Source organism: Hyaena hyaena, unplaced genomic scaffold, assembly GCF_003009895.1.
Source record: "Hyaena hyaena isolate Hyena2069 unplaced genomic scaffold, ASM300989v1 scaffold_620, whole genome shotgun sequence".
Taxonomy (NCBI): Eukaryota; Metazoa; Chordata; class Mammalia; order Carnivora; family Hyaenidae; genus Hyaena; species Hyaena hyaena.
The window spans coordinates 162717-180747 of NW_024081254.1; the positions used below are offsets into that span (position 1 = coordinate 162717).

The following is an 18031-nucleotide window of genomic DNA, read 5'->3' on the forward strand; positions in this document are numbered from 1 at the left end:
AAAGAACATGATGTATTTAAGGAAACTCCCCAAATATACAACTTAAATTACATTTGAAACTCTAGTTGGGTCTTTTAGTGGAAAGACTATTATTCCATGTGGCTCTTTCTGGGATGGAAGGTTAGCTTGTTTTAAGGCAAAGATGGTGATGTCATCAATAATGGGCTCTTCCTAGCCTTGTACCATTTCACTCTTGGTCCTTGAAAGGCAATGTAACCTTAGTGAATCTAATGAAAATAATACTTAACAATTATTGAACACTCGCTGAATGTCCCCAGGCTAAGTGTTTTATATGGATTGTCTTATTTAATGTTCACAGAGCTTTCTGAAGTAGGTATTATTTTTAGGCCTGTTGTCTTCATGAAGAAATAGGGTCGAGACAGATTAAAGCCCAAAGCAACACAGCCTGAGACACAATTGGAATGCAAGCAGCCATTCTGCTCTCCTATATCTTATAACAGACATTGTGACAGATTGGAGGTGTGTCTGGATGTAGTGAATGCATTTATCAACTATGCAGAACGTTCTAATGAACACTGGTAGGGGGAGGAAGGCAGCAAAATATACTAATACATCAGCACTTTCCTCTGTCCCTGGAAGGCCTTTGCTACAAGTCTTGCTGAAGGTAACCACCAAGACTGAACTGGGGTCTAGGATAGATTTACTCCACACAAAAGACACATTTTCCTCGGGTAGAAAATGGTACTGAATGTAGTCTTCAAGCTCTGCCTACAAAAGCCAAGCATCAGAGGGAAATGAAGAAAACAGGAAAAAATTATGGTGCAATAGGAAAACCAATACTCCAAAAGGCAGGAAAGCAGAGTCTAGCTCTGGGAGGCTAGAAAGATTGTATCTAAAGACTCTTCCGAATGTATGATCTCTTCATATCTAAAAGCCTAGTGCGTGGTAAATTTTAAACGGAATGTTTGAGTGATTAAGGATCTATTTCATCTGGGGGGTTTGATATCCTATAGAAAGACTCAGGGAATAAGGAAGCATCGTTCTTTCAGTTTTGCCACTGAGAAGTGGGTTTGGAAAGTCACTTGGCCCTTCCGCACCCTCACTGTTCCCTTGGTAAATCAGAATCAGTAAATCATCAGGCGCTGGGAAACGCCTGTACTAGAAATCACTCTAAGGCCCTTAGCTCAGTTATTAGTACTAATCAGTTATAGACTGGAATAGCCTTCATTTCCAAATCATAAAAAAAATAATACAAAGTATTTCCTCCTGAATCTCGTGTCATTAATTTTATTATTTTTGTGTGTGTTTTTCTTTTCTTTCTTCCAGTCCTGGTCTCCCTGCAGAACAAACCCAATCTTATTATCCCAACCTCTTAATGAACACTTTATAAGAGGAAATGTGCTGATGTTACAGGAACCAAATCCACTTTAAAAAATGTTCCCATTCTTTCCTCCTGGAGAAACCCAGGATTCCTGGAAGTCATGGTGATTAATGGCAGTAGCTAAGAGCCTAAGAGCTTTAGAAAATAAACTTCAAGGTGCCTGAACAGAGGAGAGATGTTCAGCTTTTCCACTGGCCAGAGTCAACATACATTCACCAGCTGGACGTTCTCGGGGGGTGGGTTGGGGTGGTGAGGCCCATTCGCTATGTTCACCATGTTGTTTCGTTCAGACCGAAGACTCTGCCGAAGCCGATCATGAAGCTTTTTCCGTTGTTTCCTGCATATGAAAAGGGGAGCATTTGTTTCTTTTTCTTATTATTTGGCACAATTTTTTATTCTACCAACATGTAACTCAGGTAGATTAGTGGTGGTGAGAGGAGAGGGTGTCCCACTCCATATCAGAATCTGCCTATGGACAGATGTGGAATCCCACATTCCTAGTGAATAGATTTAAGAAGTTGGGTTATAGAAATTTAACTGGACTGCTGAGGGATAAGGAAAAAGAAAATGAGAAGATACATCAAGTTGATATTTGGCTCAAACACCAACTTTCATCATCAATCCATTTTTGCCCAAGTCTTACACATGGTCATCTGTCTTAGGTAACAATGTGTGCTCTACAATTGATGAGGCTGATTGCAATTTCATTTATAATTTTGCCTGTGGGTCTCTTATGGAAATGCAGTTAATTTTGAATCTGTACTTCATACACAGTGTGGGTACATGTATAGCATTGTATGTGAGCACAGATAGGTACATATTTTGCCAGTAGATTTAGCACAGTTTAACATGATCTCACTCCAGAAACACTTTTTTTTTGTATAACTGGGCAACGAGTATTTGAAATATTGAGGCTGAGTCTAGTAAGAATAAGGTAGATTCTATTAAGGCTTATCTCTATTACTCAATTCTGGCAACACATTAAATCTTGGGGTACTGGGGTGCCTCGGTGGCTTAGTCGGGTAGGCATCCGACTTCAGCTCAGGTCATGATCTCACAGTTCATGAGTTCGAGCCCCACGTCGGGCTCTGTGCTAACAGCTCAGAGCCTGGAGCCTGCTTCGGATTCTGTGTCTCCTTCTCTCTGCCCATCCCCTACCTGTGCTTTGTCTCTCTCTCTCAAAAATAAATAAATGCTAAAAAAGTTTAAACAAAACCCCAGGGTATTAAGAAAATGCCATCCATGCCCATAATTTTATGGTATAAAAGCATATTGTCTTTGTTCCTCAATGCAACATTCAGGCCATGATAATATCCCCATGAGTAGTTTTGGTAAGAGAGTTTATGTGATGGAACGCGAAAACAAAACAAAACTGTTAACATTATTTCCCACTTGAAGAGGATATTCTACATAAGAGAGAAAAGTGTAGGGAATCCAGGCCACACGGTAATTGTGTTTGTTCACAGGCATCCAGCTTAAAGGGCCAGACACAGTGAACATACATCTGCTTTAATGTTTTCTCTTATTCCTTCAAAGCAAGATTTGCTTGATTGTCCTTCCATGAGATTCCTTTTGTACATCTCATACTTGGAGAGCATTTGAATGGGCAAGCACATTAGATGGAACAGAAGGACAATCACAATAATGCTTTAAGAAACCTGCATTCCCAACATCGCCGAGTATTTCCTTTATCTCCTAAGTCTGAGTGCGGATCGGAACACGTCCACGGCAGGATAGGACAGGTGCACCTTGGTCACCTAACGCTGTCCTCTCAGGATGTGGTAGGCACACCCCCATCCACACGCATGTGCATGAGCCACACAGGCCTGCCCTCCACCCCTTTTCTTGGTCACAGCCGTGGTCAATGACCAGAAATCTTCCAAACACTTTCACACGAATAGGCAAAGCTTTCTAGTTATGTGATTATAAAGGGTCCTCCAAATAGATTATTCAGAGGGAAAAAAATGAGAAGCCATGTCCCCCTGCATCCCCACCCCGCTTTTCAAGACTAGGCTGTTGAATCTGCTTTGTGCAAAGCCCCGCCGGCTGAGCCGTCTCTGTGCGAAGGAGAGAGAGGCATGGAGGAGGAAGTTTTACTTGGTTTTGCAGTATGCCACCACACACATGATGCCGACCACAAGCAGGGCGATGCAGATGCCGGTGATGGTCAGCACTCTCTTCTGGTAGAGCTCCTCGGCTTCTGGAAAGGGATGAGAGCAGACGTCACCAAGGCCCCCTTACACCTGCCAGGACTTAACCACTCAACAGTTGGCATGCTGCGTGGCATTGTCCATGTTCATGAGAAAGTAAATGCGAGACAACTCATTACTTTTGCAGACATACTTAAGGTACAGCATACTCTGCACTGTACTTTGAGCATAAACAACAAAGCCAGCTGGGGCCATTTGCAATCAAAAAAATTACATGATTACGTTACTTTACTTATAAGCTGCAGGTATATATGTATTAACTTGGCAAATCATCAACATTGATTATAAAATAATTATTTAGTTAAAACTGTAGTTTTTAATTAAAAATAACATCTCTTGCAAAGACAACAGGAATCAATGCCAATAAAAAGAGTTGGGTTTGGAATCACTGGGGCCGTCCTCCCCTCCTCCCTCCTCTCCTTCCCCCGCCCCCCGCCCTCCCAAACCTCTTTATTTCCCACCTATTTTCTATTCCAGTGGTCTTTACAAGGACCCATTTCTAACTTAAAAAACAAACTCAAAGACATTTGCAAACATGAGCTTGACTTGTAGTTAGCGACAAAACCGAGGCAGGATCCCTACGATTTAACTGTAAAATGTAAACATAAGCCACACCGTGGAGGTAGCAGCGAACTGTATCAGAGAAAACCCGATATGGTGGGTAAGATAGTCCGGGGCCAAGATGGAGACTTGCCCTCTGAAAGACAATTATTATTACATCACCAGTTGTACTTAGACGCCTAATTTGTGTAAAGAAACCACTAGCATCCATGACGTGCAACTTGGAATAGATTGTAATGCATCCCCATAGCGACCAGCTTGGCAAATTAGCTAAGGTAGGTTACATTAGGAAGTATGATGCTTAGAACTTTGGGTTCATGGTACCGCTGTACCCCAAATGCGACCAGCTTCCTATTCTCGGAAGTCTTTCTATTTGCAAATCAGCTTTTGGGAGGGGTCACTTGATTAGATATTGGTAGATCAGTTTCCTAAGGAGATTGGAAGATTTCATGGTGAACCTGATCCCGTAGGGACTGAGTTTCCAACCAGTCTAATTATATTTATTGGAAGATATTCACTGAGAAAGAGAAATCAATCAGTGCAGGATAAGCAATGTAAGCGGAACTTGCCAAGCTGATTAATAAGCTGGTCAAAAACTGGGGGATGTTGTACAAATGATGGTCTCTTATTGGGACATCAACATGGCGCCTTAGGGAACATTTTCGATTTACATTCTCAGTCTCAGCAACCACACCTTCTCTGCTGAGAGAGGGTGAGTCACAAAAAGTTCTTCTCGAAATGAAAATGTGCATTTTAGTTTCTGTGATACAGTGGACCTTACCATTAAAGAAAAAATCATTTCCTACAAGCCAAGCCCATGGTAATCAAATTCCAGTTAACAGGTCAGGAACATTATCAAATCAAATTAATATAGCACTGATTATTAACAGGAGGAGAAGGGGAAGAGAAGTCAGTGGGTAAAAGACTAGAAGGCTACAGAGATTCCACAAAAACAAACTGAAAGGGTGGGAAGTGGGAAGGAAAAAAACAAACCAAGAGGACAGACAGACTGACAGAATGACGGAGAGAGGGAGGAAGTTGGGTACGAGGGAAAACAAGGTTAAAAGTGAAGGAGCCATCTGAAGTCCCTGGCACAGCATGCCTAATACTAAGGGAGGAAAAATAAATAAACAAAAGAAAACCAGAGGGGGAAATGCTGGGTGGGAAGAGAGGGTGGATGTAAAGTTGGAAGGGTGATCCCATACAGCATAACTCCTACCCTAGGCTGGCGGTCACGTGGAAGCCACGATTAGAAAGCAAAGCAGCTGGTGCATTGCAAGGAAACAATGGGCCAGGAGGCATAGAGTGGTGGCACATATCTTGGCAGCAAAAGTCAGATGGTGAGGTGGAATGTGAATGCTTCTTTGTTAATTGCTGTGTCTGCTGCCTCCCCTCGCCCACAGCCACAGGACAGGGAATGAAATTTTATGAGGTGTTAATCTGTGAGCTGGTGCCACGGGGGTGGGTTGGGGGGGAGGCTTCCTCCTTGACCTGGCATCTGGATCAGTTTTTAGCACTACATCTAAGAAGGAGAGGTGGAGCCCGGGACTCGAGGCAGGGCTTCTGCGGGTGTGATGAGCTGGTTTATAAACAGGAGTGTAGAAGTGTCCTTGACCTTGCTTTACCATGCCTTCTTCCGCTCACCCTCTCTTTTTCTTCTGTTGAAAGGGGGAGGGCTTGGTGGCGCTGGGATCATAACGTTTTATTTTTAGAAAAAGCTGGGAAGTTACTTCTGCAAACCACGAAAACTGGATGTATACAGGGACCCACGGGGGGAAAGGCATCATGCTACTCCCAGGGATTCCATTGAGAAGGTTTTTGGAGGTTGTTAATGCTGAAAGAATAGACTGACCTCAGCTGGTCAGCAAATGTGGTATGATGACTCACCATTCTGCCCTACGTGATGCGGGAAGACACATTTTCCAGCGAAATTGGTCATGGAAATAAAAAGCTCAGTAAAGGCCGAAGGGTAAAAGCAAAAGTGTAAGATGAACCAGCTAAAGACAGGCCCATGGAATACAGATGGAGGATTAAGATTCTGTACTCGCAACAGCATTTCCTGAGTACATTAAATGTTTCTCAGTTCAGTTCTATTTCGTTTTCCAACAATCTACTAGAGCAGGGCCCCCCACATTATGAATGTGTTAAAAGAGAAATACTTGATGAACAATAATATAAACAGTGGGTTCTTTTAACCCCCCTTTTTCCTTATTTTTTCCCCCTAGCGTGACAGGGTCAATAGGGCAAAAGCAAATTAGAGGCAGCGCTGAAAAAGAGAATCCGTCAGTTCAGTTGGCGGATGTGCCTTAATGAATGGAAATGCTTCCCAGTCTTTACTCTATGGTTTGGCTGGACGCATTGAAGTGAATCAGATCAAGCATGTTTTTCTGTCTGATCTGGCTAGGCTAAGAGACAGAAGCCTTGTCTTTCTCAATTTTAATTGAGGTCTGATTTCCCTTAAGGATGGAACATTCTGGCTTAGTATACTGGCTGTCCTGAGACTTTGGAGTCTCTGGACCGTTTGCCTTGAAGAGGTGTGCGGATACCAGAATACTGTGTCCCTTGGTAAAAGTCGTATATCTGAACTATCCATCGCCCAACCTCATTGTGTAGGAAAAGAAATATTAAATTCTAGTTAGACATCCAAGTGATAAAGGGGGACAAAGATGCTCTTAGGGAAAAGGGGAACGGATTTTTTTCCCTCCCTGCAGGAAAGGCCTATAAGCCTTTCCTAGTAGTGGAACTATTTTTATCCAGAGGGAGGTTACTTGAATAGATCCCTCTTTTCATGTAGATAATCCACCACCCAATGGTGATGGTGGGACTTCGAGCTTCTCATGCCTGGGAGATGTTCTCTGATCTGCAAAGAGCCACTCACATATAAGTGGAGGTTTTCTCATCACATGAATAGTTTTCTCTTGGAAGGTTTTTTTGGGGGGAATGGTCGAGTTTCTATCCCTGTAACTGACCCAACTTGCAACAGCCTCATTCTCCGCAAGTTATGGAAAGTATATTCGGTATAGGCTGTGATGTTATCATGCAGTTATGCTACAGGGGCCCTCAAGGCATCATGTCACTGACACCAGCAAGCATGGAGATCAGCTATTCTGTTAATTGGGACATTGCTTTGTTGACCCATGGCCATATTCCAGGGCTGCCGGTGTCGTTGAGAAAGCCCGGGTACCTGCGCTGTGGTCTCTGGGATGACACAATGGCTCCCCTTTCCTCCCAGGACTGGCCCTTGCTCTTAGTTATTTAGGACGGAGGCTTTCAAAGGGACGGTGCCCCAAATTCATATGCTCATAAGAGAGATTTTGTGTTTACAGTGTGAACATTTCTATTTGATTACTTGTCTGGCTGATCTTAGTGACTCAAGGTTAATTCAATTAGCGCTAGAATTTCCACTTAAAATAGCACAAGGCTTCTTTCTTTCTGTTTTCTATTTCCTTGCTCATAAGATAATGAAGTTGACTAGAGTAGCACTTGAACATCCCCAGAAAATGAGTCTGTGCATACAATAATGGGTTGCAGTGTCAGGGCCTTCTATGTTACTATATTAAATGGATGATTTTTACATTGTATGTCAAATTCCCATCAGCCCAAGATGTGGTGTGCTTTTAAGCTGATGCATTTAGAGCTTCGTCTGTTCCCAGGCCTGGTTTGGCTCCTCCCATAGCCTTACACACCTCTCCAACTTACCCCAGCTCTGAAATAACAGCATGGCCAGACAAGGAACAGGGCCTATATGTGAATTTGCAGGAGGTGAAGTGATTTTAAACTCTACGTGAAGCTGGGGAATCTAGAAACTGCTACACTCGGTGACATTTTGGTAAACTAATCATAGATCGGAAGCAGAAAAATCATTGTTATAGCTGTATGATCCCTTCTGAAGGAAAAGGAAATTAGTTAGGAACTGAAAGGTAAGAGTAGGAAGGGAAAAGATTTCAGCTCATAGGTTCTAAATTCTGCAGGCTAAAAGGAATGATGATTGGTCCATACCCATAAATTCAATCCCAAGATGCTCTGCCAATGCAGAAAGTTGACAAAAAAAAGAAAGAAAGGGAAAAAAGTTTCAGAAAAGAGCAATACACTGCACTCCAAAACACATTACACACGACTATTACGGCTTTCTGTGCGTGCACATGGAACAGGGCGAATGGTGGGTGGTTAACACAGCAGTGCTCAGGTACGCCTCTGTGCGTCCACATAGGGAACTTCTCTGTTAACGAGGTGTGCAAATACCGGCACACCACGTCCTTATTAACCCTTAAAAGACCTTACTGAGGGAGAAGTTGTCCTCATTTGGGAATAGATATGTTGTATTTATGATAATTTTAAAAAGGCATTCAGTATTATTTCATTCCTCTCTTTAAAAGGCAGAGATGAAGTTCCAGGGAGGTGATATTCTTTTTTTTTTTTTCCCCCCATAGGCACATAGGCAGAGCCAGGAGTAGAAATCAAGAGGACAGCACTTAGGTCTGAAAATTCTCTCTTGCTGGATTTACATTTTTCGTAGTCCATGGCTAGTTATGCTCTAATATTTATTGTTGTTTTGGTTATTAGAAAAAAATAAATCTCCTTCTCTGCTCCTAACCTTTCCTGTTCTCCACCACTGACATGTTCCAGTCACAGAAAGCAACAAATGCTTCTGCCCAAAAAGCCAGAGAGGGAATTGGGACCAGAGCCTGCTTCTGGTTTTTCAAAGAACTCCTGGGTGTCACAGGACAACTCTGGATGCCTTTTTCAAATTGTAAAAAGAAAAGGGGGCTGTGGTGGGGGAAGGATCCAGTTCCTGGGGTCCTTAGTTCAATGGATTACTTCTTCAAATAACAGAGAGCCAATCAGATGATCACTCTCGGGGGCTGAGCTCCGACACCCAGATGCCAGCCCAGGGCTCGGGGAAGGAGCTCCCAGGTGTGAGCTCACAGCCCACAGTCCCGGCAGGCGTCAGCTTGGAGACTCCGAGACTAAAAGGACTAGCAGAACCTGCACAGGCTCAAGCGAGTAAATGGGCAAATTAAAAATAAAAGCCAAAAACTTCCAGAAATGACACTTCCCAGGCTCGAAGCAAAAATTGTTAATCCAATTGCATCGGCTGGGCCGCTTTAGGGTTCCTCATTGGTGTGTAGATGGCGGAGAGGCACGTGGGAAGGAAGGGCAGAAGGAAAAGAGATTCCGAGGTCTCCATTTCTTCCCTGATCACTGACTAGAAGATACCACGGGGGTCCAAGAAACATGAGAGAGCATCTATCGCTTAAGTCTGAACGCACGTGGTTGAGGGGTACTGCTCTCACAAAAACATCGGTGTGGGCGTGGACAAGGCGCCTCCAGCAGAGAGAGGATAAGGAGGGAAGCGTGCTGGGTTCCTCCACTTTCAGCTCCTGTCTCTGCCATTTGCCTGTTCAGTGACTTTGGACCAGTTAATTTCTCATTGACAAAATGCTTATGATACTAACACACGCACCACAGGGAGGACCCTGTGGAATAAAGGAGCCATGAAATATGTCGGCCAACAGCAAAAGGGGTTAAGAGCTTGGAGGGTGGACGTATCTGGAGATCGACCTTGGGCCCCTTATTACATGTAGATTTACTTTTACTTAATTCATGGCCAGGGAAACTCTTAAAGCTGCTGGGATATACCCAAGAAGTTAGACTTTAAAAACTTTCTACTTCTTGAGGAAATGAAGCTTCCAGATTAAAAACTAAATCAGAGAGCGCATTGAGTAGCAGTAATAACGAGAGATAGTGTGTATAATAGACTGCCTTGGGTCCAGGCTACTCAGGGAACCAGCTTAAGTTTTCATAAATTAAAAGCCACAGGATTCAGGATTAATTTGGTTGCACAATGTCTACAGCAAAAGTTAGCAGTTTGTTCAGATCCAAATGAACTTGTCTCTGTGCAACTCTCAGTTTGACAAAATATTTCCCCCTCATTGGCTTCCTTTATATAAACTTTGGAGCATCAAGGACAAGAATTCACTTTCCAAGGAAGTGATAGTAAGCTTCCTTACACATTTCCTTGAAGACGTGGCTCAAGTTTTTCTACCTAGAACCGCTTCCATCTTAATGCCTTTTCCTCCTACCAGTCAGTAATAATTTAAGGGTTAAAGCCAAGATATCTAAACTCTTTCCAGAGAATCATTATTCCATGCCTACATGAACACTGCTAATGATCTATATTAGTTGCGTAGAAAGCTTGGTTAAGTCTTCAATAAAATTAGTAGCATGCTCATGCATACGTATTACTGCATTTACAGTTTTATAGGTAAGTCTGTGAGCCTAACTATAATTTCATTTCATGGGAAGTCATTCATATCAGGCAGCTCCAATTTCAAATAATTCAAAGGGAAATTGGTACTTAAAATTGGAATCTCTTCTGGCCATAAGCCCTAACAAGGAAACAAGCAGAGGAAACATGCATCATTCTCGACCTGGAGCAAATACTGCTCTAATTTATTTTTACTATTGGTGGCTACATTTCTTTCATTGTGAGTCAAGAGAAGCAGAACACACAAACACTTTTCATTTGATGACGAAGTTATTACTTTCTATCTGTTCTATTTAATCTCATGTTGGTTTAGGCTCATTATGTATCATATGCTTCCTATTGAACTTCTGTCTAGCCACCACATTTTTCAAATTAAATTAATAATTCAAAAACACAAAGGTTGCTGTAAACAATTTAGTGTCCTTTCCTACATGCGATTTCCTGCTGTGCAGTAAGCAATATAAAAAATTAATTTTATCTGAGAGTCTTCAGAAACTACTAAATATTGACTCACTAATCCTTTGATTTAGGATTTTATAATTGTTTGAGGAGAACTGATTAACCTGTAGGTTAATTTAAATTTTCAGTGGCATCAGAGGAAAGAACAATTAAACAACTTGCTTTTACCAAAATTATCCATACATGTATTTATGGTCTCTGATAAAATCTGAAGACATTTAAGATTTTACTCTTTGATATTTTGGGCCTCCTTATGCAAATAATATCAAAGATGTAGGTATAGTCCTGACTTTCTGCACCTCTGAGATTTTAAAGTTCTGTCAATGCCATTGATAAATGGGACATATTTAGCATCTGACTTCTAAGTTTTGACTTACCTTTACAAATGCAGATACTTTTTATTTTCACATATACAAATCCATATTGCCATTGAGCCCTTTGGAGTGTAATAGGAGGCTTTCTCCGTACTCCCAAAATTCCATGTGCACATAAGCACATTCACCAACACACACACAAGAAAGTCTCACTAACACTCAGTTAGAATTTACGATAATTTATGTAATAGATTGTGCCTTTATTCTATTGTCAGCAAGATACACATGTTGGATAAATAAATTAGTAATTTCAATGGTTTTTAAAGCATTTAGAAATCAACACAAGTAATTTATGCACTAGTAACCTCTGATTCAAAATTACATTTAAGGAGATCTACTGGGTTTACTTATTCCGAGAAAAAGCCTAAAAGTTCTAAGATTGCACTCTGTATAACTATTCTATAATTTGGGCTATTCTATAATAATTTCCTATTATATATTAGTTTATATATGATATACTTGATGCATTCTGCCTCTAACTATTGAAGCTGCATTTTTTTCCTCTGCCCAGAAGTCTATAAATCAATTATGAATTGCCCATATATGCACACAACCCCCCTTCCCCCACAATGATGAATACAATCCTTGAAAGCAGGAACTCTGTGTCAAGATAGGTCAAATTTGAAGCTGACTCACCTTGACAATATTTTTCTAGAAAGTATTATAAATATGTTTTATTTCAAGGCAAATGGCTGCCTTCAAGAAAGCCATATAAAATATGCATTTGTTCTTTTCTTTCGTACTTTAAATCCGTTTTTATAAATCAATAAATGCCCCATAGGATACTCTGACCAGAAAAACTGCATCAAATCCTAATAATGAAAGTTATGTGTTAATAAGCATTTTAAAAACTGTTCATTCTTTTAGAATGTCATTCTTCTATTGAAAATGAGTTTTACTAAGTTGAAAAAATGTTTCTCTTTGAACCTGGGGAATATCTTTTCTTTTAAAATTTATGGTATGTGTTTCAGATTTTATGAACACAAACAATTAAATTTTGATCATTACCATTGCGGCAGCATTTCTTATCCTTTGTGCAGCCTACAGTGATACTTGAACATAAAGTTCTTAAAGTAGCAACATTTATTTTCTTGCCTTCTATCTGAGAGTTTGCAGAAATGAAAGTTGAGAGTTTAAGATCTAGAGGTTAGAAAATTAATGCTGGGCAAGACAGCTGTGGAAAGCAGTTTCTGTATGGAAGCTATTGCTTTTCCAGATCTGAGGCAGCCCTGATGCACAGTCAACGCGGACTTTGCTCATAAATGCACTTCCTATCAATCTTTGTTACATCAGGGTAAATATGAATGCTGCTTTCTTGGACGTCTTCCAAAAGTGCGATCGAAAGCTTACTAAAGAATTTATTTAAGGAATCACACTCTGATTCCACATAGTGGCTATATTTAAATGATATCTTCTGAAAAAGAAAATGGTCTAAAATAGAAGTTGAAAACATCTTCTCTGCCTACTACTGTCAGATCTAACTGCATCATTATTTGGAGCAATAGCTTCATTTTAAGAATGCTTTTCTCTATATAGTGCCCTAACATTGTCTTCAGCGCACAATGAAACTCGATATGACACAAAAAATTTAATAATACAAATGTTCAGAATTTTCATTCAATTCTACAATATGATGTTGTATTCGTACAGTCACATGATTTGCTAAATCTATGTTATTTGAATACAAACCGATTTCTAAAAGGAATGGCTTTAAAATTATTCGGTAAAATTCTACTATTCCTCTTCTATTTTTATTTTCCATCTTATCTATCTTTAAAAAGATTAATAACATAATCTTTGATATGTGGCCTGTGTAAATATACCATCAGCACCACCTCACTAAATAAATGATTGAATATTACGGATCGGGTCTCCCCTTAATGCATGTGAAATTAATTTTTCCATGAAATTTATTCTTCCACAACTGTTAACAGGAAGAACAGGATCTTAGTCTTTGGATGCATGCAAGTAAGAGTAAATTTCTGATTCTTTTAGGGCCCACACATGACTGGCTCGTATCACTGTTTCTTGTGTCATGTGAATTCACACCAATTAACTATGTGAAGTATTTTGCAGGGTGAGCAACTGACGATCCGAATTAGGGATTGTTAACTCCAGCCCACTGCCTGCTTTCGTGAATAAAGTTTTAATAGCACACAGCCATGCCCATCAGTTTATGCATCGGCTATGGCTGCTCTGTGCAGAGTTAGTGGTCATGCAGGTGATAACTCTCACCTGTAAACCCTGAAGTATTTACTATCCGATCTTTCACGGAAAAAAAATTGTCACCCATTCATCTCAATGGGTAACTATATGGAGCCCATTTAAAATACAATGCTTTGAAAGCTCCAGAATTAAAAGCGACAGCCCAGTTCACAACAGGACAAATTACATGATTTAGTTTATCCATGTAATTTACATACATGTGACTTGGGTCTTTTAGGGATGATGTTCGTAAGATGCCATAGAAATCCGCCAAATTTCTCAGTTCTGCATTTAGAACATATATCTGGATGTAAACTATATATTTCAAAGTAAATAGTGAATATTTTAAAACCCCTATTTATCCCTAAAATTGTCATTGAAACTAGCATAAAGAAATGCAAATATAAATAAATGATTGTTTAAACTAATCCTGAATCACCTGTTTCCTAAGCAACATAGAGAGAAGCCAGGATTTCTCATTTGCTGTGAAATGTTTGCAATTTTCCTACTCAGTGCTCTTTTTATACCTAAATGCAAACTGTTAATGAAGAGAAACATCTGAACTCTTTTTAGCATGTTTATTTGTTATAAATAACACATTCTGAGTCAAAATTAACTTACCATCATTTCAAGTGCATACTGATTACAACTTAGCAACATCCATCGCAGGACGTTGCCATTTTATAAAGAAGATGGACTGTTTAGTGGAATGATTTTATTTTATCAATAAGAGTGAGACTTTTAAATGCCTTTATTATAATTGCACTGTGTGATATTGACTCTCATTTTGTATCACATTATTCAGTATCCATTTCAGAAGCATCCGGAGCCTCACACACCTATTAGTATCTCAGAGCCCACTAGTCACGAACAGAGGAAGTAATACAATCGCTGTGTTAATGTTCTCATGCGCCAGGCAGAGGCAGTCAATGTTAGACCTGATAAAACACATCTATGTCTAGGTGAGATCTGAGGGGAGATGCAGCAACAAGAAAGCGGCACCGACTGAGCATGCTTCTACTCAGGCAGAGACAGAAAGGGAGTGGACGTACTGTAGAAGCTGGCCATTACGTAGTTTTGGCAGCGATCACCAGTAAACTCATTTGGGCACCTGAGAGAAGAAACAAAAAACAATGGTAGAAAAAACAGAGAAAAAGAGAAGAGGTGAATATATGCTAGAAAGAAGCTCCTTCAGTGTCATTTGACTGAACTTGGTGAGTTCACCCTCAGGAACTGAGCCTTTGTCCTAATCATGGTTTTCAGACTCTGGCATCTGCCCCAAAGGCTTAAAAATCTGGACAAAATGGGGTCCTAGGGTTTGTATGATAGATAGAAAGATGGCAGCATCTGAAGTGACTGCTTTCTTTCAAAGGGACTCGCTTAAAATAGCATCTGATGTTTTCTTTATCTCTGTTTTCCATTGGAGAACTTCGGTCAAAAGTGCCGGAAGGAAATGGTTTTTGGAGGGCCGGCTTGCCTGCCATGGTCGCCAGCATCACTGGCCATCCGGACCGGTCATTCTAATTTGCCTCTATGATCTTGGGGGCCCAAGCTGAGAGACCGTGAAAACCAACTCATGCCCCGAGTGGTTAAACCATCGTTAGGACAAAAGGAAATCAGTTACGACTGAACTGTAAAAGCACCAAGCGGTAGTAATTGTTGCTGTAGTTTGGGGGAGAAAGCAAATTTCAGATTATTTTAACATACTTTCTTGGTTTTGGACTTTCATGGGCACATTCTCAGTACATCTTGCTCCAGTGAATCCAGGTTGGCACCTAGAGGGCAAAAATGTGATAAGCAATAGAACGCTACAGACACTGCATTTTCAGACTGGCAATTTTCCTCCTATGGAATATGGAGATTCCTACAATGACCTGGAGGCTGAACAACATAAAGAGAAGGAAAAGAACACATTTAGAAAACCATGTTACATGGAAACTGCGGGGTATGTATTTTTGTTGTTGTTTGCTTTGGTCTTCTTAAGAACACTTCACTGCAACTGAACTCCCAGGGAGGTGGGAAAGTCAAATAGGGCTGGCAAGGCCTGGGGAGCTAAGTCACTTTCCCTTTGGCATTTCCTTATCTGCCACTGAGCAAGGGCTCCTATCTTGTTAAAGCACTTGTTTTGATAAGGACTTGGTGGTTCTTTCCATCATCTTTTCTTATTTAAATGATCCTGAGCAAGTCTGTTCATAGCCACTCAATTTTGTGCTTTCATAGGTACTTTTACGTAGTAAGTTCAATCATCAAACTACAATAGAGGTCAAGTGCTTATACACTCTAGTGATTACTGACAAGAAGAACTATATTTCCCCCCCCCCTTTTTTTTTTTAAAGGTATGACAACTTAGGTCTCCTTTTTAATACTGAAAGACAGAAAGAAGCAGACATTTATTGGCACAAACTTCACTTCATCCAGTGATCCCCAAAGACAAATACATGTTTAAAATTTAAAGGATGGGTCTACGGTAGTACTTCGTAGGTGTCATTTCGCATTTGAGCTAAAACTATTTTTAAACTGCGTCACATTTTAATTTTATTCACATACATTCACCTATCTAAATTCTAAAATCTTGATATAATATTGTTTGTAAGATCATGCAATGGGGATGTGCCTAAATATGGAAGTCCTTTCTAATTGCTCTTTTTGTTGCTATTATACCAGTAATGAAAGCATTTCAGATTGGATCCTTTTACCCAGTAACATGCTCTAGTCAATAGGGCCATCAAAAGATTATAGGAAGCAAATAAACTTATTTGTTTCTCAAATACCCTCATCATGGTTATTATCCATAGTTCATCTATAGCATAACCATCATGCAAAGCCCCTAATAAAATGTAGTTGTGACAGCATATACCTTGTGATTTACACCCGAAAGACCCTTTCTTCTCCATAGTAAATAAGAGTAAATATTATATTTTTGGCATCAAAGCAATGTGAATAAAACTATCCATTTTTACAAATATAAGGATATTTTTCTCATTCCCCTTAAAACCAAATTCAATCCCAAAAAAGTGTTATAAAGTGATTTGGTATATCTAATTCTCCTATTTCATGAAGAATGGCCTACAGGATAAAACGCTAACAGTTCTGGATTTTTAGTACCATAAGTTCTGTGTAAACTTAAATATAATTATGATCATGGGTATTATCAATAATCTTAACAATGAACATCTCATATTGATATAGCCCTCTTAACCCTTCAAAACATACATATATATATATACACACACATACACACAAATTCAATTATATATATAATTATGTATATTTATGTATACATAATTATATATATATTTATATGTATAATATATAAATATGTATACATAATTATATATATATAATATATAATTGAACTGGATTTTTGGATTAGAATATTTTTGCAGCAGTGAAGAGAGGAAGATCTACCTAGAGAAATACAGATATAAGAATGATAGCCTGTGAAATTGGGTCATTTTTCATAAAGCTGTCACATGCATCAATAAGAATGTCTTCACTGATATACAAGGAAAATACATGGAAACCTATTTTCTATATAATGTATTTAACATAATGACTTCTGATATATACAGGATTTTTGTTTGTGTATTTGTTTATGAACCAGGACTAAAATCCACATAGACATACCCTATGATTAAGCAGGTAATCCAGAATTAAGGATATATTCTACAATGACCATTTTATCTTACATGTTTGCATTCTTGATAAAAATTAAAATTTTATTATTGATCACACAATAATCCACTTGTTCCATAAAATGAACATTGTATAAGATATGTGAACAGTGTGTGTGTGTGTGTGTGTGTGTCTGTGTGTGTGTGTGTCTGTGTGTGTGTGTGTATGGGGGGAGAGAGTTGCGGAAGGGGGAGAACCATTTGAGGTAAGAAGTGCATTGATTTAAATAAGGATCATAAAATTAACGTATAGTTGAAGAATCATGAGTCCCTTAAGAAAAAGAATGCATTTATTAGAAAATTGTCATTTATGCATCTTGGATGCCAGTTTGGGGATGAGAAGGCACAGGACAATGAGGTGATACAGATCAAAAATCTTATCCAATCAATTTTCTAATTAGTACAAACCTCTAAGATGATGTTTCCTAGGGAATTGGCCCTATGGCCTGCTGGTTTATCTCCATCATAAAATGAAATGTACAGTAACACTAGATCTGCTTCAAGTATGCCAATCTTTTCTGGAACAATCAGCTATATCTGAACCGGGATTATCTTTATGCTAATGTCTATCCTCACTGAGATAAATTTTCTTAGGGTAAAACATTACTATTCACAGTGTGGTTCATGGACCAACGGCACCAACATCTCCTGGGATCTTGTTAGTAGAAATGCAGAAGCCCAGGCCCCCAGTTCATAACTACTAAATAAGAATCTGCATTTTAACAAGATCCCCAAGAGATCTGCATGTACGTTAAAGTTCAAGAGGTCAGGGACCCTAGGGGCGCCTGGGTGGCTCAGTCGGGTAAGCATCCGACTTCGGCTCAGGTCATGATCTCATGGTTTGTGGGTTTGAGCCCTGTGTCAGGCTCTGTGCTTACAGCTAGCTCAGAGCCTGGAGCCTGTTTCAGATTCTGTGTCTCCCTCTCTCTCTGACCCTC

At 39.8% G+C, this 18031-nt stretch overlaps 1 protein-coding gene across 11 annotated transcripts in view; it reads right to left on the minus strand.

Moving 5' to 3' along the window:
• NRG1 (neuregulin 1) overlaps positions 1–18031 on the minus strand; it is a 220061-nt gene that overhangs the window by 5398 nt on the left and 196632 nt on the right. For 3 of the 11 annotated variants that reach the window (XM_039257500.1, XM_039257498.1, XM_039257504.1), the window contains 4 exons: positions 14472–14530; positions 8113–8136; positions 3440–3542; positions 1553–1679 (listed from right to left, as the gene is read on the minus strand). In XM_039257500.1, the coding sequence (XP_039113431.1) occupies positions 1553–1679; positions 3440–3542; positions 8113–8136; positions 14472–14530 (313 nt within the window). Of the gene's footprint in view, positions 1–1552; positions 1680–3439; positions 3543–8112; positions 8137–13983; positions 14531–15126; positions 15195–18031 lie in introns of those variants that run through there. The other 8 variants (XM_039257501.1, XM_039257499.1, XM_039257505.1 and 5 more) reach the window with 5 other exon arrangements.